Source organism: Lynx canadensis, chromosome A2 (assembly GCF_007474595.2).
Source record: "Lynx canadensis isolate LIC74 chromosome A2, mLynCan4.pri.v2, whole genome shotgun sequence".
Lineage (NCBI taxonomy): Eukaryota > Metazoa > Chordata > Mammalia > Carnivora > Felidae > Lynx > Lynx canadensis.
The window spans coordinates 64,469,431-64,496,518 of NC_044304.2; the positions used below are offsets into that span (position 1 = coordinate 64,469,431).

The following is a 27,088-nucleotide window of genomic DNA, read 5'->3' on the forward strand; positions in this document are numbered from 1 at the left end:
CAAAAATGAGGAAAAAACTACAAATGTAATAGTAGCTAGATTCCTGATTCATTTCATGCCAGTCTGAGTATTCTAGAGTGTTTTAACTTACCAGCCTAAAGACATAGGGGAAAAAGTCTTAAACCTGTTTAAAAAAAAAAAAAGACTCTGTAAAAAACTGAGCCAAGAAAAACATTCAATCACAAAAGGGAATCAACAAGAAAGCTTCTTTATCAAAGCTGAGGGAGGAAGGGTGTTGGAAGGGGACTATGGAGTGGAGGGCTGGGGAAAGCAAAAACTCCTCTGGGAATTCCTACACAATGGTTTGCTTTCAAGTGGTTTTGGGTTTTTATTGCATTTTCTATGTGGTATAAGATCCCCAAACTAGAAGTTAACATAAAATGTGGCTTTTTTTGAGAACAACCCTGGAGAGTTAGGCAGAAGCAAACCCAGAAATCCTGCAGAAGCACACCCACAACTTAGGCAAAGGGACTATCTACCAATAAAGGCTGATAAACATGACTTCAGGGGCGCCTGGGTGGCGCAGTCGGTTAAGCGTCCGACTTCAGCCAGGTCACGATCTCGCAGTCTGTGAGTTCGAGCCCCGCGTCGGGCTCTGGGCTGATGGCTCAGAGCCTGGAGCCTGTTTCTGATTCTGTGTCTCCCTCTCTCTCTGCCCCTCCCCCGTTCATGCTCTGTCTCTCTCTGTCCCAAAAATAAATAAACGTTGAAAAAAAAAAATTTAAAAAAAAACATGACTTCAGCAAACAGAACTATAAGGAAAAGGATGAAATGAGAAGCAAAAGAATAAACAGCAAACCGCCAAATTAGAACATCGAGAAAGTCACACAACAGAATTTCAGTTACCTAAGACACAAAAATGATATACAGTATGCTTAAAATACATAAAGACACAAAAGTGATATGAAAACATGAAAAAGGAAATTTATACCATAAAACAAGGTAAAGTACATTTGTAAAACAACCTCCCTAAACTACAAATGATAAGTGGCTTGCAAACTGGAGTGAAATTAAAAACTCAATGGATAGACTGAACATCAGAATAGGCCCAGTGGGAGGCAAAATAATGTAACACAATAAATATCTGACATTACTCAATACAGAACATAAAAAAGAAAAAAGTAGGACAGTAGCAGAAATATGGAGAAATCAATGAGATCATCTAAAACATATTAAAAATAGAAGTTCTAGAGAAACAAATAGAGCAAAAAGGTAATTTTCAAAGTTATTCCAGCAGAAACATTCCAGAAAGGATGACAGCAATGAATCCTCAGATCTCAATGGAAAAATAAATTCTGGAAGAAAAATATGACATGAGAAGGATGGACTGAGATGCAAGAAGGAAAAGTTAACAAGGAGATGGATAAAACTGTGGATCTATCTACATAGACATTGAAATTTTGAAACAATATTAATAATAATAAAAAAAACTTTTAAAAGAACTAAAATACTGTTGAAAAAAACCCATAAAAATGATCAGGTCATCAGAGTTATAGGTCTTTATGTCCCTTGTACTTTTTTGGAAACTAAAATAAGTAACTTTTGGTTCTGCTATCAAGAATACATCTTAAAATTTGAAGCAAACCCACAAAAAGAGTCAGAAAAGAATGTATAACATCCAAATAACAGAGGAAAGATAAAGTTTAATCAATCCAAAAAATATATATAGGGAAGGAACAAAACCTGAATAGAAAACCAGTGTAACTGGTATGTAGTGGAATGATAGAAACCAATCCACATAAAGCAGTTGTTTTACTTGAAAATAATAAGGCAATGGACAAGGCAGGATATGAAACAGAATTATTTCTTTTTACAAGGCACAAGGCACAATCAACCAAAAGAAAGCAGAATCAAAGGGAAAATGTTATAAAGAATAGACAGAAGCACCCCCCCCCATAGAAGGGTGTTGTATTTAAATCCAAATGTAATTAAATTAAATGTAACTCGTCTAAATATTCCAATTAAAAAGCAGAGATTGTTAATTGGACTTAAAAGATTGTTACCTAGATTGTTAATTTGGACCCCCAAAAGAAAGACATCAATAAGATGGCAGAACAGGAGGTCCCAGTTTTCGCCTTACACAGAAACACTGTTTGGACAGTAATCCGTGGGTGAAAACACTTTGTAAGAACTCTTCAATATATACTAGAAATGTTCCAGCATCCCCATGGACCACAAAACCCAAGATCGGATACACTGAAAATGGTTGGAAGAACAGTTTCACTTTGACTACATCGCTGCTCCCCTGGGCCAGCAAAACTCAAAACCTGGAAAGATCCTCTGGCCCACAACTTATCCCACGGGGGAGAGACAGTGCCATGTGAAGGTCTGGCTTCCCAGCCTTGTGGAGCACTGTCCATGAGGCCTGCTCCTGGAGGTCTACTTCTCTGTCTGCACCCAGAACTCAGAGGAAATCAGCAAGGCTGGATCATCTAGTGAAAGCTAAGAACAAAGAAAAGGGATGGAGTCTCATGGGAATGAGCCAGGACACCATGAACTCCAACAGATGGCATGCAGAGCTAAGCAACCAGAGTGAAATTGAGTAACAAGTTTAACTCTGCAAAATGTGGAGAAGGTATACAAACCTGAAATTCCCTTTCAGGAAAGAGGGAGAGAAATGGCACTCGTACCCATCGGCCAAGAATCTAAGTGGACTGCTTCAGGGAAAAGAGAAAGGTGACACTTTGGGCAGCTGGCATGACTCCACAGGCTACACAGGGGCAAAATAATCAAAACACTTCCTTCAGTAGGGAGGGAGAAAAGTGGCACCGGCACACAAAGCCCTGGCATTTCAGGCCATCGCCAGAGGGAAAAGGACTGAGTTGCCCTAAACACCTGATATGGTTCTCGGTACCCAGCATGGCTCTATCGGATTGAGGAAGGGAAACAATTCTAAAATTTTTTTTTTTTCAACGTTTTTATTTATTTTTTTGGGACAGAGAGAGACAGAGCATGAACGGGGGAGGGGCAGAGAGAGAAGGAGACACAGAATCGGAAACAGGCTCCAGGCTCTGAGCCATCAGCCCAGAGCCCGACGCGGGGCTCGAACCCACGGACCGTGAGATCGTGACCTGGCTGAAGTCGGACGCTTAACCGACTGCGCCACCCAGGCGCCCCGGAAGGGAAACAATTCTAATACATTTCCCCCAAGAGACAGAGCTAGGGGAATTCAGCAGGTGCATCCACTGAAAAGGTTTAAGAGATTCCCCTCCCCACCTCGCCCCACCAAATCTCTAGTCAGGTCATTCTCTCCTAAAGCAAGACCACAAAGATTGGAGAAAGTGGCAATTTCTTTAAATGTTCAGACACCAGCCAAAGCCACCAGGATCACAAATCATCAGGGAAATATGACACCATAAAGGAACAACAACAACAAAAAAGTTCCAATAGTTGACTACAAAGATATGAAGATCCATGAATTGCCTAACCAAGTATTCAAAATAAATTTAAAGAAGCTCAGTAAGCTACAAGAAAACACTGAGAAATAACAAACAAAACAGGAAACAATAAACAAATAAAAGTTCAACAAAGAGACAGAAACCATAAAAAAAGAACCAAACTGAAATTCTGGTATGAAGAATACAATGACTGAATGGAAAAATTCAAGAGAGAGCTTCAAAGGCAGACTTGATGAAGCAGAGAAAAAAAACACCAAAAACCAAAAACCAAAAAAAAAAACCAGCAAACTTCACAGACAGATCATTTGAAATTATCCAGTCTAAGAGAAAAGAAAAACAAAGTGAAAAAACCCACAAGACTCATTTGACATCATCGACTAAATCAATATATGCATTATGGAGGTCCCATAATATAAGAGAAACACAAAGAAATTAGAAAGCTAATTTAAAGAAATAAAACCAAAGAACTTCCTAAATCTGGGGAGAGGAACAGACATCCAGATTCATGAAGCTTAAAGAATCCCAAAAGGGTTGTACTAATCAGTACTACCAAGGACACCAAGAAACATTATAACTAAAATCGTCAAAGTTCACCAAGACTGAATTATGAAACCAGCTGGAGAAAAGCAACCAGTCAAAAAAGGGGTACCCCCCACCACCTTAGGATATCAGTGGATTTCTCAACAGAAACCGTGCAGGCAGAAAAGTGTGTAATGATATATTCAAAGTTCAGGAAGAAAAAGAAACTGCCAACAATACCAAAAATACCATACCCATCAAAACTGCCCTTTAATAATGAAGGAGAGGAGACCTTTCAAACTGAAGGAGTTTGACACCACCAGAAGCCCCAGAACCTCAGGGAGAGCACTGCTTTGCAAGAAGTGTTAGAGGGAGTTCATCAAGACGAAGTAAGACGATGTTAGATTGCAACATAAAGAGAATGAAAAGTGTAAATCTCGCTGGTAAAGGTAAATATATATGCAAATACAGAATAATGGAATACTATAAGGGTGACGCACACATCATACTTAAAGCTAGTAAAAATGTTAAAGACATAAGTATTAACAATAAATGCAACTACAAAAATCTGTTCATGGATGTACAATACAAAAGGTGTAAACTGTGACCCCAATAACAAAGTGTCGGGGGAGGGGACAAAAATATAGAGTTTTCATATGCAATTACGTTATCCACTAAAACAGACTGTTATAAATGTAAGATTTATATACAAGCTTCATGATAACGACAAAGGAAATATCTCAAGCAAAGAATCAAAGCATATCAGTACAAAAAATTCATCAAAAAACAGAGGAAGACAGCAACAGAGGAAGAGAGTAATGAACTACACAGCAGACCAAAAGCAATGAACAAACTGGAAATAGTAAACCCCCACCTAACAATAATTACTTTAAATATAAACAGATTAATCCCCCTCATCAAAAAGCACAGAGTGGCTTCGTGGATAAAACAAGATGCAACTAACTCTACGCTGTGTACAAGAAAGTGACTTTATATTTAAGGGGATTCACACACTGAAAAGTGGAGGATAAAAAGAGATATGCAGATGAAAACCAGACAGCAAGGATGCTGTTTTTACACCTGGGAAAAAAATCCCCTTTGCAGAATAAAAAACTATCATAAAAGACAAAAAGAACGTCATGCATTATGTAATGATTAAAGAGTCAATTCAAAGGGACAATGTAATAATTATAAATATATATGCACCAAACACATACGTTTATATAAACATATAAAGCAAATACTGACAGGACTGAAGAAAAAACATGACATCAACACATAATATTAGAAGACTTCATACTCCAATTTCAGTAACGGGTAGAATATTTAGACACACAATCAATAAGGAACCATCAGACTTGGACAACACTATACACCAAACAGATTTAACAGATATATTAAACATTCCATAAACACTCATGTTTTCAGACACATTATTCATAAGAGCCAAAAAGTGAAAGTAACCTGTATGTCTATCAATGGATGAATGGATAAACAAAATTTGGCATAAATGTACAATGGAATGTTACCCTTTAAAAGGAAGAAAATTCTAAGACATGGTAAAATATGGATGAATCTTGAGAACATTATGCTAAGTGAAATAAGCCAATCACAAAAATTACTATACTACTGAAATTATATGCAATATATAGAAGAGTCAAACTCAAAGGAACAGAAAGTTGAATGGTAGCTGCCAGGACCTGGAGAAGGGGAAATGGGGAGTTAACACGCCTGACCAGCAACTGGTGCTGGAGGAAATACTGCACAGAAAACCTGCAAGACCAGAAAAAGATATAAACAATGCTATCACCCAACATGATATAATCAACTACATACAAAAAAAAACCACCCAACAAGAATACACTTTTTTTTCCAAGTACTCACACAACATTTACCAAGATAGATCATGTTCTGAACCATCTAACAAAGCTCAACAAATTTAAAAGTACTGAAATCAGTGACATCCTTTAGGTAAATAACCAGTAGTGTGACTGCTGGATCACAGGGTAGTTCTTTTTTTGACTTTTTGAGGAACCTCCACGTTGTTTTCCAGAGTGGCTGCACCAGTTTCCATTCCCACCAACAGCACAAGAGGAGTCCCCTTTCTCCACAGACTTGCCAACATTTGTTGTTTCTTGTGTTGTCCATTTTTGCCATTCTGACAGGTATGACGTGGTATCTCACTGTGGTTTTGATTTGCATTTCCCTGATGATGAGTGATATTGAGCATCTTTTCATGTGTCTGTTGGCCATCTCTTCTTTGGAAAAATGTCTTTTCTTGTCTTCTGCCCATTTTCAATTGGATTATTTGTTGTTTGCGTGTTGAGTTTGAGAAGTTCTTTATATATTTTGGATACTAACCTTTTATCAGATATGTCATTTGCAAATATTTTCTCCCATTCTGTAGGTTGCCTTTTAATTTTGTTGCCTGCTTCCTTCACTGTGCAGAAGCTTTTTATTTTGATGTAATCCCAACAGTTTATCTTTGCTTTGTTTCCCTTGCCTCAGGAGACATAGCTAGTAATAAGTTGCTACAGCCTGTGTCAGAGAAACTACTGCTTGTGTAGAATTATTATGGCTTCAGGTCTCACATTTAGGTCTTTCATCCATTTGGATTTTATTTCTGTGTAAGGTGTAAGAAAGTGGTCCAGTTTCAGTCTTTTGCATGATCCTGACCAGTTTTCCCAATGCCACTGGTTGAAGAAACTTGTCTTTTTCCCATTGGGATATTCTTTCCTGCTTTGTCAAAGATTAATTGACCATATAGTTGTGGGTCCACTTCTGGGTTTCTATTCTGTTCCACTGATCTATTTTTGTGACAGTACCATACTGTTCTGATCACTACAGCTTTGTAATGTAACTTGAAGTCTGGAATTGTGATGCCTCCAACTTTGCTTTGCTTTTTCAAGATTGCTTTGGCTATTCAGGGTCTTTGTGGTTCCACACAAATTTCAGGATTATCTGTTCTAGCTCTATGAAAAACGCTTGTGGTATTTTGAAAGGGATTACATTAAATGTGTAGACTGCTTTGGGCAGTATGGACATTTTCACAATGCTTGTTCTTCCAGTCCATGAGCATGGAATGTTTTTCATTTCTTTGTGTCTTCTTCAATGTCTTTCACCAGTGTTTTATAGTTTTCAGAGTACAGATCTTTTACCTCTTTGATTACGTCTATTCCTAGGAACTTTATGGTTTTTGGTGCAATTATAAGTGGAACCGATTCCTTGATTTCTCTTTCTGCTGCTTCATCATTGGTGTATAGAAATGTTAAAATATTTCTGCACGTTGATTTTGTACCTTGCAACTTTACTGAATTCGTGTTATCAATTCTAACATTTTTTTGGAGGAGTCTTTTAGCTTTTCTATATAGAGTATCATGTCATCTGCAAACAGTGAAAGGATAAAAAAAAATACTGATTCGAAGGGGATACACGCACTCCAATGTTTATGGCACCATTATCTACCATAGCCAAATTATAGGAAGAGCCCATATGTTCATGGACTGAAGAATGGATAAAGACATGGTATATTTATAGAATGGAATATTACTCAGACACAAAAAAGAATGAAATCTTGCCATTTACAACAATGTGTATGGAGCTAGAAAGTATTATGCTAAGCAAAATCAGTCAGAAAGACAAATATTCTATGATTTCACTCACTTGAAAGTTTTAAGAAACAAAACAAATGAACACAGGGGGGAAACAGAGAGGGAGGCAAAGTAGGAAACAGACTATTAACTATGAAGAACAAGCTGCTGGTCACCAGAGGGAAGGGAAGTAGGGAAATGGGGGAAACAGGGAATGGGGATTAAGGACAGCACCTGTGATGAGCACTGGGTGATGTAGGAGAGTGATGAACCACTAAATTCTGCACCTGAAACTGATTATCACACTGTGTGTTAACTGGAATTTAAATAAAAACTTGGAGAAATAAAATAAAATCAATGACATGTCAAAATACGTGAGACAGAGCTACAGCCAAGCTGAAATGGAGATCTACAGCATGAACCTTTCTATGAGACAAGACAAAGGAACAGAAGTAACCTGTCTCAAGAAGCTACAAGACAAGTAAGACAAGGAAGGAGGCAAACAGAAGAAAGGAAATAATAAGGTGGAAGCAAAATTTAATGAAATTGAAAATAGGAAAACGATAAAGTCAATATCACAAAAAGCTGATTCTTCATAAAGATCAATAAAATTAATAAAGGTCTAATGTGAGTGACAAAAATAAGAGAAGACCCAATGGAAATGTCCGCAATGAAATGGAGAGTATCACTAAGAGACATTAAAGGTCAATAACAGAAAATTCCACACAACTCTATGCTCAAGCGAAGGACAACTGAGAAATGGATTAATTCTTCACACACCACAAACTATAAAAATTCAACTATAATAAAAACAATGATCTGAACAGTTCTGTAACTAGTAAAGGAACTAAACATGTAAGAAGAAGCTCCCTAAATGTTAATATCCAGGTTTCATAAAATTCCAACAAATATTTCAAAAATTAATGCTGAATTTAAAAAATCTCTTCTAGGGGCGCCTGGATGGCTCAGTGGGTTAAGCATCCAACTTTGGCTCAGGTCATGATCTCACGGTTCGTGGGTTCAAGCTCCACATTGGGCTCTGTGCTGACAGCTCAGAGCCTGGAGCCTGCTTTGGATTCCATGTCTCCCTCTCTCTGCCCCTCCCCCACTTGCAGTCTGCCTCTCTCTTTCTCAAAAATAAATAAACATTAAAAAATAAATTAAAGGAGGGGTACCTGGGTGGCTCAGTCAGTTAAGGATCTGACTTCAGCTCAGGTCATAATATCATGGTTCATGAGTTCGAGTCCCGCATCAGGCTCTGTGCTGACAGTTCAGAGCCTGGAGCCTGCTTAGGATTCTGTGCCTCTGTCTCTCTCTGCCCCCTCCCCCACTCATGCTCTGTATCTCTCTCTGTCTCTTTCTCCCTGAAAAGTAAATAAACACTAAAACAAAATTTAATTAATTAAAGGAAAACTATGGACTAATATCTCTCATGAACTTACATGCAAAAATTCTCAATATTAAACTAAATCCAACATGACCATGTGTGATTTATTTCATATATACAAGGTTGCTTCAATATTCTAAAACCAATCAATGTAATCCACAAGTAAAAGAAGAGAAATCATATGATCATAACAATTAATTAACTCAGAAAAGTCTTGGACAACATCCAATACCTACTGTTAATAAAAATTTTACCAAAGTAAGATTACAGGGGCACGGTCTCAAAATCATTTACAAAAAGCATCTACAAAACACCTATAAGAAACATCGTACTTCATGCTGAAAGAATGGATGCTTTCTCCATAAGCTCAGAAAAAGGAAATCTACTCTCACTACTCATATTCAAACTCATAAAGCACTGGATGCTTTGGCTACTTCAAGAAGTCAAAAAAATCAATATGGAGGCAAATGCACAGACTGGAAAGGAAAAAAATGAAACTGGAGATGACATGATCGTCAGCAAAGGAAATCTCAAGGAATATAAAATACTCCACAATACAAAAGACCTAGAACTAATATGCAAGTTCAGCAAGGACCTCAGAAACAAGATCAACACACACTGATAAAATGCATTACTAGGCATAAACGGTGAACATAAGGAAACTAAAATTAAAACGCAGTATTTCCTTTTTTTTTTTTAAGTTTCTTTGAGAGAGAAAGAGAGAGAGGGAGGGAGAGCAGGCATGTATGTGCTTGTGAGCAGGAGAGGGGCAGAGAGAGAGGGGAGAGAGCCCAATGTGGGGCTCAGTCCCAAGAACTGTGGGATCATGACCTGAGCCAATGTCAAGAACTGGAGACTCAACCAACTGAGCCCCCCAGGCACCCCAAGACACAGTTCATGCTAGCAGGTTATGTATGCTAAAAATTACAGGAAGATGATTTAAAAAATTAAAGAAGACTTAAAAAGATATAGAGACAGCACGTTCATGGATTAGAAGTACGAACATAGTCAAAGTGTTAAGTTATTCCCAAACTTCTACAAAGGTGGGTTTGGCTCCGAGACCACTACAGTAAAGTGAATATCACAATAAAATGAGTCAAATGAAGTTTTTGTTTTCCCTGGGCATACACAGAAAAAACTGTACTTTCACAATACTGTAGTTTATTAAGTGTGCAATAGCTTTCTGTCTAAAACAACAATGTACGTACCTTAATTAAAAATCATTTTTTGGCTAAGAAACACTAGCCTTCATCTGAACTATCAGGAAGTCGTACTTTCTGCTGGTGGAGGGTCCTGCCTCGATGCTGGCGGCTGCTGACTGATCAGGGTGGCGGCTGAAGGATGCGGTGGCCGTGGCAATGTCTTAAAATCAGACAACGATGAACTCTGCTACAGCAACTGACTCTTGCTTTCACAAATGATTTCTCTACAGCATGTGATGCTGTTTGATGGCATTTTACCCACATAATTTCCTTCAAAATTGGAATCAATCCTCTCAAACGCGGCCGCCACTGCTTTACCTGCCAGGTTGATGGAATGTTCTAATTCCTTTATTGTCATTCCCACAATCTTCACAGCATCTTCACCAGCTGTGGCTTCCATCTCAAGAAACCACTTTTTTCCTCCTCCCTGAGAAGCAACTCCTTATCTGTTCAACTTGTATCATAAGACGCAGCAATTTGGTCTTCAGGCTCTACTTATGATTCCAGTTCTCTTGCTGTTTCTGCAGCAGCTTCTTCCCCTAAGTCTGGAAACTTCAATTTGTAAAAAAAAAAAAAAAAACAAAAAAAAAAAAACAAAAAAAACAAAAAACAAAAAAAAAACCCAAAAAAACAACGCAGTATCTGTGAAGGGCAATAAAGCAAAGCCAACACAACAAGGTGCCCCTGGGCAGGACTGATCAGCAGAATTCCTACAAGAATCCCAAAGGTTTTTGCAGACATACACAAACTCATTGTAAAATGTATTTAATGGAGCACGAATATTAAAATAGTGAAAGCAATCCTGAAAAGACAGGAATACAATGCGATGAATAACTGCCTGTCATTAAGGCTGTCTTGGCTGAGACAGTGAGGTATTGAGGGAGGCATAAACACAAAGACAGGAAAATAATAAAGAACCCAGAAAGAGGGCCACACAAATACTCTCAGCTATGGTTTAACAAAGGTACTAAAAATATTCAGTGGATAAAGGACAGCATTTTTAACAAATGAGGAAGAAATGCAATACCCAGGGGCAAAACAGTAACAACAAAAATAGCCTTGCCCTAAATCTCATGTATAAAGCAAAAGCTAACTGAAAATGATCACAGATACCAATGGAAAATGTAAAAAAATTTTAAAAAGGGAGGAAAATCTTCAGAATGTAGGACTATGCAGAGTTCCTATATTTGACCCAAAAAAGCACAACCCATAAAAGGAACAATTGATACACTTGAACTCATAAAAACGATACACTTTTTTCCTTAAAAACCCATGTGAAGAGGAAGAAAGGAGAAGCTAAAATCTAGGAGAAAATATTTACAAACAACCTCTCAGAAAAAGACTACATCTAGAATATACAAAGAGCCCTCCTCACTCAACAGTAGAAAAGCAAACAATTCAGGCAGAAAATGAGCATCAGATACTTCATCAAAAAGGAAGTGCAGGTGGCAAATAAGCATAACAAAACCTGATCAACATCATTAGCAACTAGGGAAATGCAAATGCCAACCATCATGGGATACTGCTAAGTAACTTTCATGGGGACAAACTCAACAACAGTTACACAATACCACATGCAGAGTAGAGCACAGAGAAACTGGACCACGCAGACACTGCTGATGGGAACGGAAAGTTAACTGTAATATCACCCACAATTAGTCTTCCGACACGGTAAATTATTTTCACATGAAAACTTGTACACAAAGTTTACAAAAGCTTTAATTTTAACAGTCAAAACTAGGGATCGGTCCAGATGTCCTAGAACAGATTAAAAGCTAAACAAGCTGTATACGTATATGCCCTGTGGGACACTAACTCAGTAAAGTAAAGGAACAGACTACTGATAGATGTACCACCTCAGATGAATCTGTAGGAAATTATGCTGAGGGGAAAAAAAAGTCAACAGCAAAAGGTTACATTCTCCAAGATTCCTTTGTTGTAATTTTTAAAATGAAACTTTACAAAAGGAGGGCAGAATTAAGAATAAATCAATTAATTAAAATTAACATCACCCATTAAGGAGAGGGGTGGGAGGGGTGAGGAAAGAGGAGGGCGTGGTTATGAAAAAGCAGCACAGGAACCCTTGCAGGACTGAACTATCTGTATCTGGACTATGGTGGTGGATATAGGACTCTGCACAAATGATAAAACATCACAGAACTTAACACACAGAAATGAATACAAGTGAACTGGCCAAAGAAGAAGGACGGCAGTGGATTTTACCAATGTCAATACCCCCTCCTGGGAGACTGTTCTCTGTCGGTATGGTTGCAAGACATCACCATTGGGAGAAACTGGGCAAAGTGTACAAGGGATTTCTCTGGAATATTCTTACAGCTCTATCTTACTTAAAACTCTCCTCAATTTTTTCATGCAAAATAAAAAGCTGAAGGAGTTCCTCACCACCAGACTGGCCTTATGAGAAATGTTCAAGGGAGTGCCTTAAGCTAAAGGGAAAGCATGCTAATTAGTAACCAGGAAAACATGTGAAAGTGCACATTTCAAGGTCAATGTACAGTGGAATTCTGAATAATCTAGTGTTAACTGCTTAATCACTTACAAATACTGTATGAAGAACAAAAGACAAATAGTAAAAAAAATAACTATGATCATAATAAATACAGTAATTAGTTAACGCACACGCAAGGTAAGGAGACTTAAACAGAGGGGCGCCTGGGTGGCTCAGTCACTTGAGCATCTGACTCTTGATTTCACTTCAGGTCATGATCTCTCTCATTTCTCATTGAGAGAACAATAAAGATCAGAGCAAAATAAAGACTCCAAAAAGACAATAAAAAAATATCAACAAAAAGCAGTTAAAAAAAACCAAAAAATACGGACTTTTACCTACACTCACCAAGAAGAGAGCAGATTCCAGCATATAAAATCAGAAATGAAAATGGAGACATTACATACCATACCACAGAAATACAAAACACGAGAAACTATTATGAACAATTATATACCAACAAATTGGACAACCTAAAAGAAATGGATAAATATATAGAAACATACAACCTACCAAGAATGAATCATGAAAAAAGAGAAAATCTGAACATATCAATTATTCGTAAGGGGCCTAAATCAACAATCAAAAACCCTCCCAACAACCAAAGTCCAGGACCAGACAGATGGCTTCACTGGTGAATTTTACCAAAAATTCAAAGAAAAAATTAATACCAATTTTTCTCAAATTAATAGAATTTTTCTCAAATTATTTAAAAATACATACAAAAGGAGGGAACACTTGCAAACTCATTTTATGAGGCCAGCATTACCTGATACAAATACCAGACAAGGACACTACCAGAAATGAAAACTGAGGTCACTATCCTGGATGAACAGACATGCAAAAATCTTCTACAAAACATTAGTAAACCAAATTCAACACTACATTAAGAGGATCATACATCAGGGTGCCTGGTGGCTCACTCAGTTGAGTGTCCGACTTCGGCTCAGGTCATGACCTCAGAGTTTGTGAGTTCGAGCCCCACATCGGGATCTGTGCTGACAGCTCAGAGCCTGGAGCCCGCTTCGGATTCTGTTTCTCCGTCTCTCTATACCCATCCCTCACTAGTACTCTGTCTCTCTCTCAAAAATAAATAAAAACATTAAAAAAATAATTTTTTTTTTTAAAAAACAGCATCGTGATTAGGTGACATTTATCCCAAGGCTACAAGGAAGCCTCAACATAAACAAATGCATCAGTACAATACACCGGATTAAGAAAATGAAGGATAAAAATCATATGACCATCTCAATAGGTGGTTAAAAATCATCACAAAATTCACCATCCATTACGATAAAAATTCTCAATAAAGTGGGTTCAGAGGAAATGAACTTCAACATAACAAAGGCCATATATGACAAACCCCCAGCTGACATAGTCAGCAGTGAAACTTTCAAAGTCTTCCTCTGAGATGGGAAACCCAGGCAGATGCCCACTCTCGCCACCTTGATTCAACACAGTATGGGAAGCACCAGTCAGAGCAAGGAGATACAAAACAGTTCAAGGCATCAAAGAAGGAAAAGGCATTCGACTGGAAAGGAAGAAGGACTCTATTTGCAGATGGGAGGGTGTTATATGTAACAACCCTAATGACTCCACCTACAAAGAAAAAAAACTCTGTAAAACGAATGCAGAAAAGTTGCAGGTTATAAAATCAACATACAAAATTAGCTTCATTTCTGTACTTCAAAAATAAAACATCAGAAAGATAAACTAAGAAAACAATCCCATAAAAAATTATATATCAGAAAGAATAAAATACCTAAAAATAAATGGAACCAAAGAGGTGAAAAAGTTACGTATTGAAAACTACAAGACAGTAATGAAAGAAACTGAAGAAGCCACAATAAATGGGAAAACAGTCCATGCTCATGGGTTGGAAGAATTAATACTGTCAAAATGTCCACACTACCCAAAGCAATCCACTTATTAAATGTAAAACCTGAAGCCATAAAACTCCTGGTACAAAAGATAGGGGGTAAGCGCCTTGAGATCGGTTCTGACAATGACTTTTTTGGATTTGATACCAAACACCAAAATAAACAAGTGAAACTGCAGCAACCCTAAAGGCCTCTGTACAGCAAAGAAAACCAGCAATAAATAGGCAACCTATGGAATGGAAGGAAACAATTTTAAATCAGGTATCTGTTAAGGGGTTAATATCCAAAATATATAACTCCTACAAGTCAATAAAAACAATGACAAAAAACACAATTACAATATGGGCAGAAGTTCTGAACAGATATTTTTCCAAAAAACAAAAAAAGGCTTACAAATGGCGAACCCATACATGGAAAGGTGCTCAATGTCATTGATGATAAGAGAAAGGCACATCAAAACTACCACAAAATATAACCTCACACCTGTTGAAAAAGGCTATTATCAAAAAGACAAGAAATAACAAGCACTGGCAAAGACGATGAGAAAAATGAAAACCTTGTGGGCTATTGGTGGGAATGGAAATAGGTACAGCCACTAAAAACCATAGACAAGTTCCTCAAAAAATTGAAAACAGAACCACCAGATAATTCAACAATTTTACTTCCAGGTATATATCCGGGAAATCACTATCTCAGAAAGATACGTGCACCCCCATGTCCACTGCAGCATTTACTTATATACCCAAGACACGGAAACAACCTAAGTGTCCATCAATGGATAAACAGGTAAAGAAAACACCGTGTGTGTGTGTGTGTGTGTGTGTGTGTGTGTGTGTGTGTATGCATTTACATATATATATGTACATACACACACACGTATATATATATATGTGTGTATGTATATACACATACACAACTGTAAGTAAACACACACATATACACACATGTAAAATAAAAGGAAATCCTGCCATCTGCAACAACATGGATGGATCTTAAGGGCATTATGCTAAGTAAAATTAAGAAAAAGACATACTGTCTGAATTCACTTATATGTGCAATCTTAAAACAATCAAAGTTGGGCAGGGGATGAGATGTGTCAACAGGTGATCAAATGGCACAAAGCTCCAGTTACAGGAGTCCCCTCTTACCATGGAGAATACATTCTAAGATCCCCAATGGATGCCTGAAACTGTGGCTGTTACTCAACCCTACATATGCCATGTTTTGTCCTATACATACATCCCTATGGTAGCGTTGAGTTTATAAATTATATCACAATAAGGGATTAACAACAACAATAAAATAGAACAATTATAATAATGTACTATAACACAAGTTATGTGAAAGTAGTCTCTTTATCTGTCTCTTAAAATATCTTATTGCACTCTACTTGCCCCCTTCTTTCTCCTGTGATGATGTGAGATGATACAAAAGCACATGTGATGAGATGAAGTGAGGTGAATAATGCAGGCATTTTGACACTAATGACCTACTGACAAACATGAGAAAGGAAGATTATCTGCTTTGGGGCCATAGTTGACCACTGGTAACTGAAACCATGGAAAGTGAAACCGTAGATGTGGTAAGACAACTAAATAAGTCTGGGGAGGTCATGTACAGCATGGTTACTCTGGTAACAAAAATGTACTGTATATTTGAAAGTTGCTAAGATAATACATCTTAAAATTCTCATCACACATACACACAAAATCAGCAACTCTGTGTGGTTATACATGTTAATTTATCGTAATAATAGTATTGCAATATATACATACATCAAGTGATTATGTTGTAAACCTAAAACAGCAGTATCACGTTATATGTCAGTTGTATCTCAATATAAATAAACATAGATAGATAAAATGAAACTCTGAAAATACATACAAAGAATGAAAAAGAAAAAGGGTAACAAAATTACAAAAGAAAGGGAAAATAAGGAAACAATAGTAAAATAATAGGCATAAATCCAATTATATCAATAATGACACTAAACTTTACTGGAATAAATACTCCAATTAAAGACGTTTTTATTGAGAATAGAAAGGGGTCAATTATATGTTGTCTATAAGAAACATGCATTTTAGATATAAGGACATAGATAATTGAAACCAAATGGTTAGAAACGTATCTCTGGCAAACCGTAAGCATAGAATCACTGAATTAATAATATTAATTTCAGATAACATTTGAGAGCAAGGGTTAAAGGGGACATTTTATAAGGATAAAAGCACAAACTGTGGTTTTTAGTTTGAAGGTCTTCCATGTTTTCTGCTAAACTTATAATGAAGATATATGGGGTTTTTTCAATAAAGGCAGAATTAGTATTAACACAATTGAACAAATATCCATAACATAATCTCTCAGTAAACTAGAAATAGAAACGAGCTTCCTTGATCTGGTAAATGGCATCTATGAAAATTTGGAGCTAACAATGTATTTAATAGTGAAGGACTAAATGCTTTTCCCCTAAGATCAGGAACAAGAAAAGGATACCTACTCTTATGACTAAATACTGTAAAATCTGGCCATTCAAACAGGATCAGTAAAGAAACAAAAGGTATAAAAATCAGGAAAAAAACAAAAACAAAAACACAGTCTCTATCTGCATATGACACGGTGGTTTATATAGAAAATCCTAAGTAATCTTTAAAACAACTATTATAGCAAATGAATTTAACAAGGTGGCAAATACAATACGAAATATACAACATCCAAACATCTATTGAAAACTGAAACTGACAAATGAATTTTTTAAATATTCCATTTAAGACAGTACCAAAAAAAAAAAAAAAAAAAAGAAACCCTACAAAATACTTAGGAATAAATTTAGCAGAAAACATGCAAGGCATTTAAACTAAAAACTGCCAAGAAAAAAAAAGTGAATTTTTTAAACCTAAATAAACATGGAAAAACTAACATGATCAGGTATAGGAAAACTTCGTATTATTAAAATTTTACTTCTCACCAACTGACTGGGAGATATATGGAAACGCCAATCAGAATCTGGGGCATTTTTCATTGTTTTTGGAAACTTGACATGCTGATTTAAAATTTTTAGAAACAGGGGCACCTGGGTGGCTCAGTTGGTTGAGTGTCCAACTTAGGCTCCAGCCATCATGATCTTGGGGTTCCTGAGTTCCAGCCCCGTGTCAGCTCACCGCTGTCAGCACCTAGCTGCTTCGGATCCTCTGTCCCCCTCTCTCTGCCCTTCCCCCACTGGTGCTCTGTCTCAAAAATAAAAACATTAGGGGGCGCCTGGGTGGCGCAGTCGGTTAAGCGTCCGACTTCAGCCAGGTCACGATCTCGCGGTCCGTGAGTTCGAGCCCCGCGTCGGGCTCTGGGCTGATGGCTCAGAGCCTGGAGCCTCGTTCCGATTCTGTGTCTCCCTCTCTCTCTGCCCCTCCCCCGTTCATGCTCTGTCTCTCTCTGTCCCAAAAATAAATAAACGTTGAAAAAAAAAATTAAAAAAAAAATAAATAAAAAATAAAAACATTAAAAAAATAAAAAATAGACATTTTTGGAAATACAAAGGACCTAGAAAATATAAAACAATGTTGAAAAGGAACCAATATAAAATACTTATACTACCTGACATCAGATTGCTGTAAAGGAACAGTGATGAAGAAAGTATGGCACAGGATTAACAAACAGATCAATGCAAGAGAACAGTGGAAAAACAGTGCATCTAAGAAGAAACAGAACATACTCGGATCAAATCTTCAAAGAGCCAGATAGATCTTCACTGCAGCAAATATGCCAAGATAAGTTTGAATTTACCATAGTTGGGGGAAAATTTCAAGTTACTTAGATCTTTCTAAGTTCAAAGAAGTGTACTTATAGCAATAAATAAGAAGCTAATGCAAAATGAAAAGGCCCTAAAGTTGAAAACCCAATGAAATGAACACTAAAGCAGGTAATATTAAATAATTTTTCAGATCTGCAAATGAAGGCCCCAGAAATGCTTCTTTGAAAATACTTTGGCCTGGAAATTCTGAATTCTTTTTTTTTTTTAAGTTTATTTATTTTTTGAGAGAGAGAAAAGCATTAGCTGGGGAGGGGCAGAGGGAGAGAGGGAGACACAGGGAGCCGGATGCCTGCTTGAATTCACCTACCAGGAGATCATGACCTGAAGTGAAGCTGGATGCTCAAAGGACTGAGCCACCCAGGTGCTACTGAATTCTTTTTATTATTATGCTAACCATTACACTGCTATTACACTACCATCAAGCCAGAAAAGCACCAGTCTTTATTTTGAGATAATAAACAAAAAGAGACCATTTTATGCCCAGAAAAGAAAGAAAAGAAGGACAACAGGAAGGAGGACAGAAGAGAAAAAAGGAAGCAAAGGGACAGATGAATAGCAAAAAAAAAAAAAAAAAAAAAAAAGTATCCAAATGAAAGGAAAAGTCACAGGGCAGAATGTTCCAGGGACAACCTAATATAAGCAAATAACATTCTAAACGAACAAATGGAGTTAATAAAATTGCAGACCTTTCTTATTACAAGCTTCATGGATTGCAGAATTTGATTTTTTGTTTCTATTTAAAAAGTAGAAATAAAATTGACTCTCAATGTTAAATGACGTAAGGAAACTACAAATGGGTAGCACCATGAGATCATCTTGAAGAAAATTAATAAAATGTGTCCATTTCCTTCCCTACTCCTAATTCCCAGGCTTGAACACACATTCCCACTCCATCACCAAAGAAATGAAGGTTTATGACTATGTAAAAGTTTGAAGATTGGTAGAAGTCTAAAAGATGTGTTAATAATAAAGGTTAGCACAGTACCCATGGATTAAGAAATAAGATTAAAAAAATAAGACTTACTGCTCTCTGTTCCTGGTGCCCCATAACATAACTCCTATTTCAAAAGTTAAGGTCCCTCACTCGCCTCCGATGGCCTGCCTCATCGTCCGCACGCCCTGCCGCTGCCCCGCAGAAATGCTTCGATTACCCGCAGTACTTCGCCAAATTAGGCCAGTGTCCAGGGCACTGGCTCCTCATCTTACTCGGGCCTATGCCAAAGATGTAAAATTTGGTGCAGATGCCCGAGCCTTAATGCTTCAAGGTGTAGACCTTTTAGCTGATGCTGTAGCTGTTACTATGGGGCCAAAGGGAAGAACAGTGATTATTGAACAGAGTTGGGGCAGTCCCAAAGTAACAAAAGACGGTGTGACTGTTGCAAAGTCAATTGATTTAAAAGATAAATATAAAAATATTGGCGCTAAACTTGTTCAAGACGTTGCCAATAACACAAATGAAAAGGCTGGAGATGGCACCACTACTGCTACTGTCCTGGCACGCTCTATTGCCAAGGAAGGCTTCGAGAAGATTAGCAAAGGTGCTAATCCAGTGGAAATCAGGAGAGGTGTGATGTTAGCTGTTGATGCTGTAATTGCTGAACTTAAGAAGCAGTCTAAACCTGTGACAACCCCTGAAGAAATTGCTCAGGTTGCTACCATTTCTGCAAATGGAGATAAAGAAATTGGCAACATCATTTCTGATGCAATGAAAAAGGTTGGAAGGAAAGGTGTCATCACAGTAAAGGATGGAAAAACACTAAATGATGAATTAGAAATTATTGAAGGCATGAAATTTGATCGAGGTTATATTTCTCCATACTTTATTAATACATCAAAAGGGCAGAAATGTGAATTCCAAGATGCCTATGTTCTGTTGAGTGAAAAGAAAATTTCTAGTGTCCAGTCCATTGTACCTGCTCTTGAAATTGCCAATGCTCACCGTAAGCCCTTGGTCATAATTGCTGAAGATGTTGATGGAGAAGCTCTGAGTACACTTGTTCCGAATAGGCTGAAAGTTGGTCTTCAGGTTGTAGCTGTCAAAGCTCCAGGTTTTGGTGACAATAGAAAGAACCAGCTTAAAGATATGGCTATTGCTACTGATGGTGCAGTGTTTGGAGAAGAAGGGTTGACTCTAAATCTTGAAGATGTTCAGCCTCATGACTTAGGAAAAGTTGGAGAAGTCATTGTGACCAAAGATGATGCCATGCTCTTAAAAGGAAAAGGTGACAAGGCTCAAATTGAAAAACGTATCCAAGAAATCATTGAACAGTTAGATATCACAACTAGTGAATATGAAAAGGAAAAACTGAATGAACGTCTGGCAAAACTCTCAGATGGAGTAGCTGTGCTGAAGGTTGGTGGCACAAGCGATGTTGAAGTGAATGAAAAAAAAGACAGAGTTACAGATGCCCTCAATCCTACCCGAGCTGCTGTTGAAGAAGGCATTGTTCTGGGAGGGGGTTGTGCCCTGCTTCGGTGCATTCCAGCCTTGGATTCAATAACTCCAGCTAATGAAGATCAAAAATTGGTATAGAAATCATTAAGAGAACACTCAAAATTCCTGCAATGACCATTGCTAAGAATGCAGGTGTTGAAGGATCATTGATAGTTGAGAAAATTATGCAGAGTTCCTCAGAAGTTGGTTATGATGCTATGCTTGGAGATTTTGTGAATATGGTCGAAAAGGGAATCATTGATCCAACTAAGGTTGTAAGAACTGCTTTATTGGATGCTGCTGGAGTGGACTCTCTGTTAACTACAGCAGAAGTTGTACTCACCGAAATTCCTAAGGAAGAGAAGGACCCTGGAATGGGCGGAATGGGAGGAATGGGAGGTGGTATGGGAGGTGGCATGTTCTAATTCCTAGAATAGCGCTTTACCATTGTTAATGAACTGTGAGAGGAAGCTCAAGGCAGTGCCCCTCAAGAATAACTTCAGAGAAGTCAGTTGAAGGAAATGACTGAAGAAAAGGCTGGCTGATGTTTAAGAAAATCACTATAACCATCAGTTACTGGTTTCAGTTGACAACATATAATGGTTTACTGCTGTCATTGTCCATGCCTACAGATAATTTATTTTGTATTTTTGAATAAAAAGACATTTGTACATTCCTGATAACTGAATGCAAGAGCCATGTACCAATGTACTGCTTTCAACTTAAATCACTGAGGCATTTTTACTATTATTCTGTTAAAATCAGGATTTTAGTGCTTGCCATCACCAGATGAAAAGTTAAGAAGCAGCCTTTCTGTGGAGAGTAAGAATAATTGTGTACAAAGTAGAGAAATATCCAATTATGTGACAACCTTTGTGTAATAAAAATTTGTTTAAACTAAAAAAAAAAAACCCAAAAAAACAAAAAAACAAAAAAATTATCCCATAGGTAAAAGATAACCCCTAAGGAAAAATTTTAAATGGAAATACTTGAAAACATACAGATTGATGATGTAGCAATACTATTTCAGGAGGCTTACTAAGCGCAAGTTAAGAAATCATCCCCTTCAATCAATTTCACTGAGCAAAAGTAATGGATATTGACCTGAATATGCAATACCTGTACCTTGAACAGGAAACCCTTACAACTATCATAATGTAAATAATTTTATATTCTAAGTATTCAAAAATATCACCTTTTTACAAAGTGCTTATGATCACTGAAGAGTCATTAGAGACAGGAAAACACTGCTGTATGTTACATACGTGGAGTATGATGTGAGAGAGAAAAGTACATTAAAATACCTGCTGGGAGTTTCAGCATAATTTTTAGCCTAAGCACTGAGAGGACTCTATGTGATTTAATTATAATTACATAGATATACACATACACACTAATATACATATATACATATACATAGTATATATAACATACTAATATATGTACGTATACATATACACTAATTACATGGAACAACAAATAAGGCCAATAAGTGGAAAAATCATCTTTCTTAATATAGTCACAAGATGCTAAATTCTAAAGCTTTTCATAAAAATAATAACTATTAAGTTATTGTCATTTATTATTTGAAGTTTTATTTTTATTGTTGAACTTCCTAAGTGCAGGGCTGGATTTGATGTTTTCTAAAACAGCTGAAGTGCTTACTTACACACTGAGCATGTTCATGGTGTTTTCTTTCTCCAGCCTCACATAACATACCTTAGACAGTCTTTTGGAAGATTCACAATTATGGTCTGCACATGGCTTAGGTCCTTTTTCAGTGTCTAGAGATGAAACTGAGAAAATACATTTTATTTTATCATGGGCCCAAAGTACTGTATCATAATATTAAAACTGGATTTTGAAATATAAAACAGATGATTTATCTAATACTTCTCTTCCACTCGTAATTAAGCAATTTTCCTAATGTTAAACTACTCTTTTTAGCTACAAACCTAAGCCAAAAAGTTTTTTAATATGAATCAGGAAAACCTCACTATTATACTGATCCTAAGAATTAATAATAATGATAGTAACAATAACAATGCCTGATCATAACAATAAAGACTAGAACAGAAATGTATGAAATAAAGAACAGAAAAATCATAGAAAAGCTTCACCAAAGTAAGAGTTAGTTGCTCCTCTGAAAAGGAAACAAAATTGGCAACCTCTTAGGAAAGCTAACCAAGGAAAAAAGAAATGTCCCAAACCAACAAAATTATAAATAAACAAGGAGACACTATAACCGGTAACATGGGAATTCAAAGGATCATTAAGAGACTACCATGAATAACTACACCTTACTTGACTGAGGAACATGGAAGATATAAAAAATTTGCAAAGACATAAAAACCAAAAGGGGAATAAGAAAAAGAGGACTTTAGAGATTTCTATTAATCTTTCTAAATTACCTCATCAACCTAATTATCAGGGTTCTAAAGCCCTCAGTTACTTCACTATGGACCAAAATATACAAAGTCTGATTTCTACCCCTAGGTCTATCATCAAGAAACCCAGGCACATTATTTACTATCTCCTTGAGACTTCTGCTCTCTGCTCTGTAAAACAACAGGCTAAATATTATGATTTTGCCATTCTTTCCAGTTGTAAAAATAAGATTTAAAATATAAATATGTCAGGGGTGCCTGGGTGGCTCAGTCAGTTGAGCGTCTGACTTCAGCTCAAGGTCATGATCTCACAGCTAGTGAGTTCAAACCCCATGTCGGGTTCCGTGCTGACAGCTCAGAGCCTGGAGCCTGCTTTGGATTCTGTGTCTCCCTCTCTCTCTGTCCCTAACACACTCTCATTCTGTCTCTGTCTCTCTCAAAAATAAATAAACATTAAAAAAAATTTAAATATAAATATGTCAGTCTTAACAATCTAAGCTCTTCTCTAACCACAAGCAATCGTGACTATTTTACTTTCTCCAAATTCTCAATCATATCCTACCCATTAGCCATTCTAGAATGTTTCCTAGATATACTCTGTGTTGTCTTTATACATGACTTTAAGTTGCTATTCTGCATGGAATTCTTTTAAAACACCAATAATTTCATGGGTCTCCTTAACTGTTTATCTCCTAATGACATCTCTACTTTCATAGCACCCAAAGAACACCTGGAATTTCCGCCACAGTATTTGCTGTACTACTGTTACATGACATCTTCCTTTAAGTAGAATATGACCTTCTTGAAGAAAGATCCTTGCTCTATATTACTGACTTTGCCTGATATGTTATGTAAAATATGTTGGATGGATAAGTGTTGATACGAAGGTAGTAAAATTGACCACAGAAGTACTAATAAATGCAGAATACACTTGTAGAATATTGGGCAATCTTCATTATTTCAGTATTCTTTTTTATTTTTATTTAAGCTTATTTATTTTGACAATTACAATTGAGAGAGAGCATGCACGCACAGGGGAAAGGAGAATCCCAAGCAGACTCCATGCTGTCAGTGCTGAGCCCAACACAGGGCTTGATCTCACGAACCGCAAGATCATGACCTGAGTGGAAATCAAGAGTTGAACACTTAACCAACTGAGCCACCCAGGCGCCCCTTCAGTATTCTCCCCAAACCAGACACATTATGTAACTTCCCTGCTTTCATCTGAATTAATATCACAAAGAATTATCAAATATCACAAAAAAGACAAACCACATCTGGGTGATTTTATAAAAGCAAACAGAACAAGATGTTTGAGCTGAAGCAGACCTCCAAGTAGGGTTGTAGATTTGGAGGGGGGAAAAAAAAGGAGGTTTTTTTTTTTTTTTTTTTAATGGACTATTTTTACTTTAAATCCTTTTAAAATGAGACCATCCTAAAACCAGACCCAGGGAATGTAAAATTTCTAAATTTATGTATCAAAAATATACAATGGATTTAAAGAAAGCATTTTCAAATTGTAGCCAAATATTTAAAATATTATTCACCCAAGGTAATGCTTGCTTTTGAAGCTACTGCTCATGAAGTAATGCAGAAGATGGTAGACCGGAGTCTACCAATTTAATATAATATGATTATGAGATCAGATCATCATGAAGATACACAATTTTATTTTTTTAACTTTTTAATGTTTATTTTAGAGAGAGACAGAGCGCCAGTGGGGGTAGGGCAGAGAGAGAGGGAGACACAGAAACCGAAGCAGGCTCCAGGCTCTGAGCTGACCTGTCAGCACAGAGCCTGATGCAGGGCTTGAACTCACAAACTGTGAGATCATGACCTGAGCTGAAGTTAGATGCTTAACTGACTAAGCCACCCAGGCGCCCCCACAATTTTATTTTTAATTTAAATCCTTATAAAATTTTAAGGCAAATAAAAAAATTCATTAAAATCTACTATTTATCGGGGCGCCTGGGTGGATCAGTCGGTTAAGCGTCCGACTTCAGCTCAGGTCACGATCTCGCGGTCTGTGAGTTCGAGCCCCGCGTCGGGCTCTGGGCTGATGGCTCAGAGCCTGGAGCCTGCTTCCAATTCTGTGTCTCCCTCTCTCTCTGCCCCTCCCCCGTTCATGCTCTGTCTCTCTCTGTCTCAAAAATAAATAAATGTTTAAAAAAAAAATTTAAAAAAATAAATAAATAAAACCTACTATTTATTACGCTAAATCAAAATTGTTGGAAATAGTAACACAGAATCAACAGAAATTATCCAGTCTTCAGGATCAGTCAGTACGGACAGTGATCAATCAAGTCACCAACATGTAGAATGTTTAAGTTAAAATCCAGTACAAAGCTAGTAAGGGCCAACAGGCAGTATAGTTTCCTCCACCATGTTAGATAAACCACATAACGCTCATACTCCCTAGATCAGTTCACTCGATCAGTTCTCTGGATCTGAGACAGCACAATTTCTTCCTGAACTCCTGCCTATGATATACCTACTTTACTTAGGCTAGATGGCTAACCTCACCCTGTATGAAACTATGCATCCTGTTTTGTTTTTTTAGATTAAACTTTCTACAAAATGAAACAATGAAAAAGAAATGATGTCAGTAATATGGTGATTTTGGATACTTCAAGCCATGTCCTACCACAGAAATGCTGACAAAAATAACCCCAAACAGTCAGAGTCAACTTTGCTGAAACTCTGGAAAATAGCTGAATTTTTACAATTAGAAGAATCAAATGGTTTTTCAATCAATGGTCTCTGAATCATTGATTCAAAAGAACCTGAATCAAGAAAGGTGACTTAAGCACAGCACTTAAGGAATCTCTTATCAGAACACTAACATCAAGCTAAAGGACATGAGACCTGAGAGATCACACACAACAAAGAACAGTCTTTGCAAAGGTAGTTTAGATAAGTCACTAAACCAACAACCACAACACCTATGAACAATAACAACAGACACAAAAGAAGTGGAAGAATCTGGTTTCATGGTAACTACCTACAGTTTTCAAAAAAAAAATTACAAGGAATGAAAGAAGACAGTATGAACCATTCACGAAAACAAACAAACAAACAAACTATCCCTGAGGAAGCACAGAAATTTTAACTATTAGACAAATAAATATTCCATACCAACTGGATTGAATATACTCAAAAAGCTAAAGGAAATAATGAACAGAGAACAACAACAAAAAGGAAAATGATTTCTCAACAAATATATCATATTAATAAAGTAAAAGATTATATAAAAGGAGACCAAACAGAAATTCTGGAACTAACAATTACAACAACTAAAATGAAGAACTCACTACAGGTTTTCAATTGATCTTGTGAAAGAAAGAACCTGTGAATTTGAGGATAGGTAAACTGAAAGTATCCAGTTAAGAGGAGCAGGAAGAAAAAGCAGGAAAAGAACTGAAGGCCTAAGAGACTGTTGGACTTCAGGTGTACTAACATAAGCATAATGGGGGTCCTAGTTGAGAAAAAAAAAAAGAAAAAGAAAGAGAAGAAGAAAAAGAAAAAGAAAAATACTTGAAGAACACTTGAAAAAATAATAGCCAAAAGTGTCCCAATTTGATAAAAGACATGAATCACATATCCAAAAAGATGAATGGAATTGAAGCAAGATATATGCAAGGGATTCAACAGTGAAAGAGATTATAACCAAACTGTCAAAAATCAAAGAGATAATCTGGAAAGCAGAAAGAGAGAGAGAGAAGAAGAAAAAAAAAAAAAAACTTGTCACTTCCTTCAAGTGCATAAAAAGATTAATCGCAGATTTCTTGTAAAAAAAACCATGGAGGTTCAAAGGCAGTGAGATAACATATTTAAAGCATTAAAAGAAAAAACGCTTTCAACCAAGAATCCTGGAAAACTAGCATTCAGAAATGAAGAAGAAAGTAAAATATTCCAAACACAGTGTTTGAGACATTAGATAGTAACAGGACAACAGATAATAATTTGATGCTATACAA

General features: G+C 36.9%; 2 protein-coding genes across 3 annotated transcripts in view; one reads left to right on the forward strand and one right to left on the reverse strand.

Annotated features, from left to right (window-relative positions):
- The window catches only part of LOC115508690 (zona pellucida binding protein), a 122,935-nt gene that overhangs the window by 40,983 nt on the left and 54,864 nt on the right, over positions 1 to 27,088 (reverse strand). For both annotated transcript variants that reach the window (XM_030307641.1, XM_030307643.1), the window contains one exon: positions 22,444 to 22,520. In XM_030307641.1, coding sequence (XP_030163501.1) covers positions 22,444 to 22,520 — 77 coding nt within the window. The remainder of the gene's footprint in view (positions 1 to 22,443; positions 22,521 to 27,088) is intronic.
- LOC115508689 (60 kDa heat shock protein, mitochondrial-like) lies at positions 19,369 to 21,623 on the forward strand. The gene is given in 2 exon segments (XM_032592368.1): positions 19,369 to 20,812; positions 20,815 to 21,623. Coding segments are annotated over 2 exon segments (1,764 nt in total). The 5' UTR covers positions 19,369 to 19,383; the 3' UTR covers positions 21,150 to 21,623.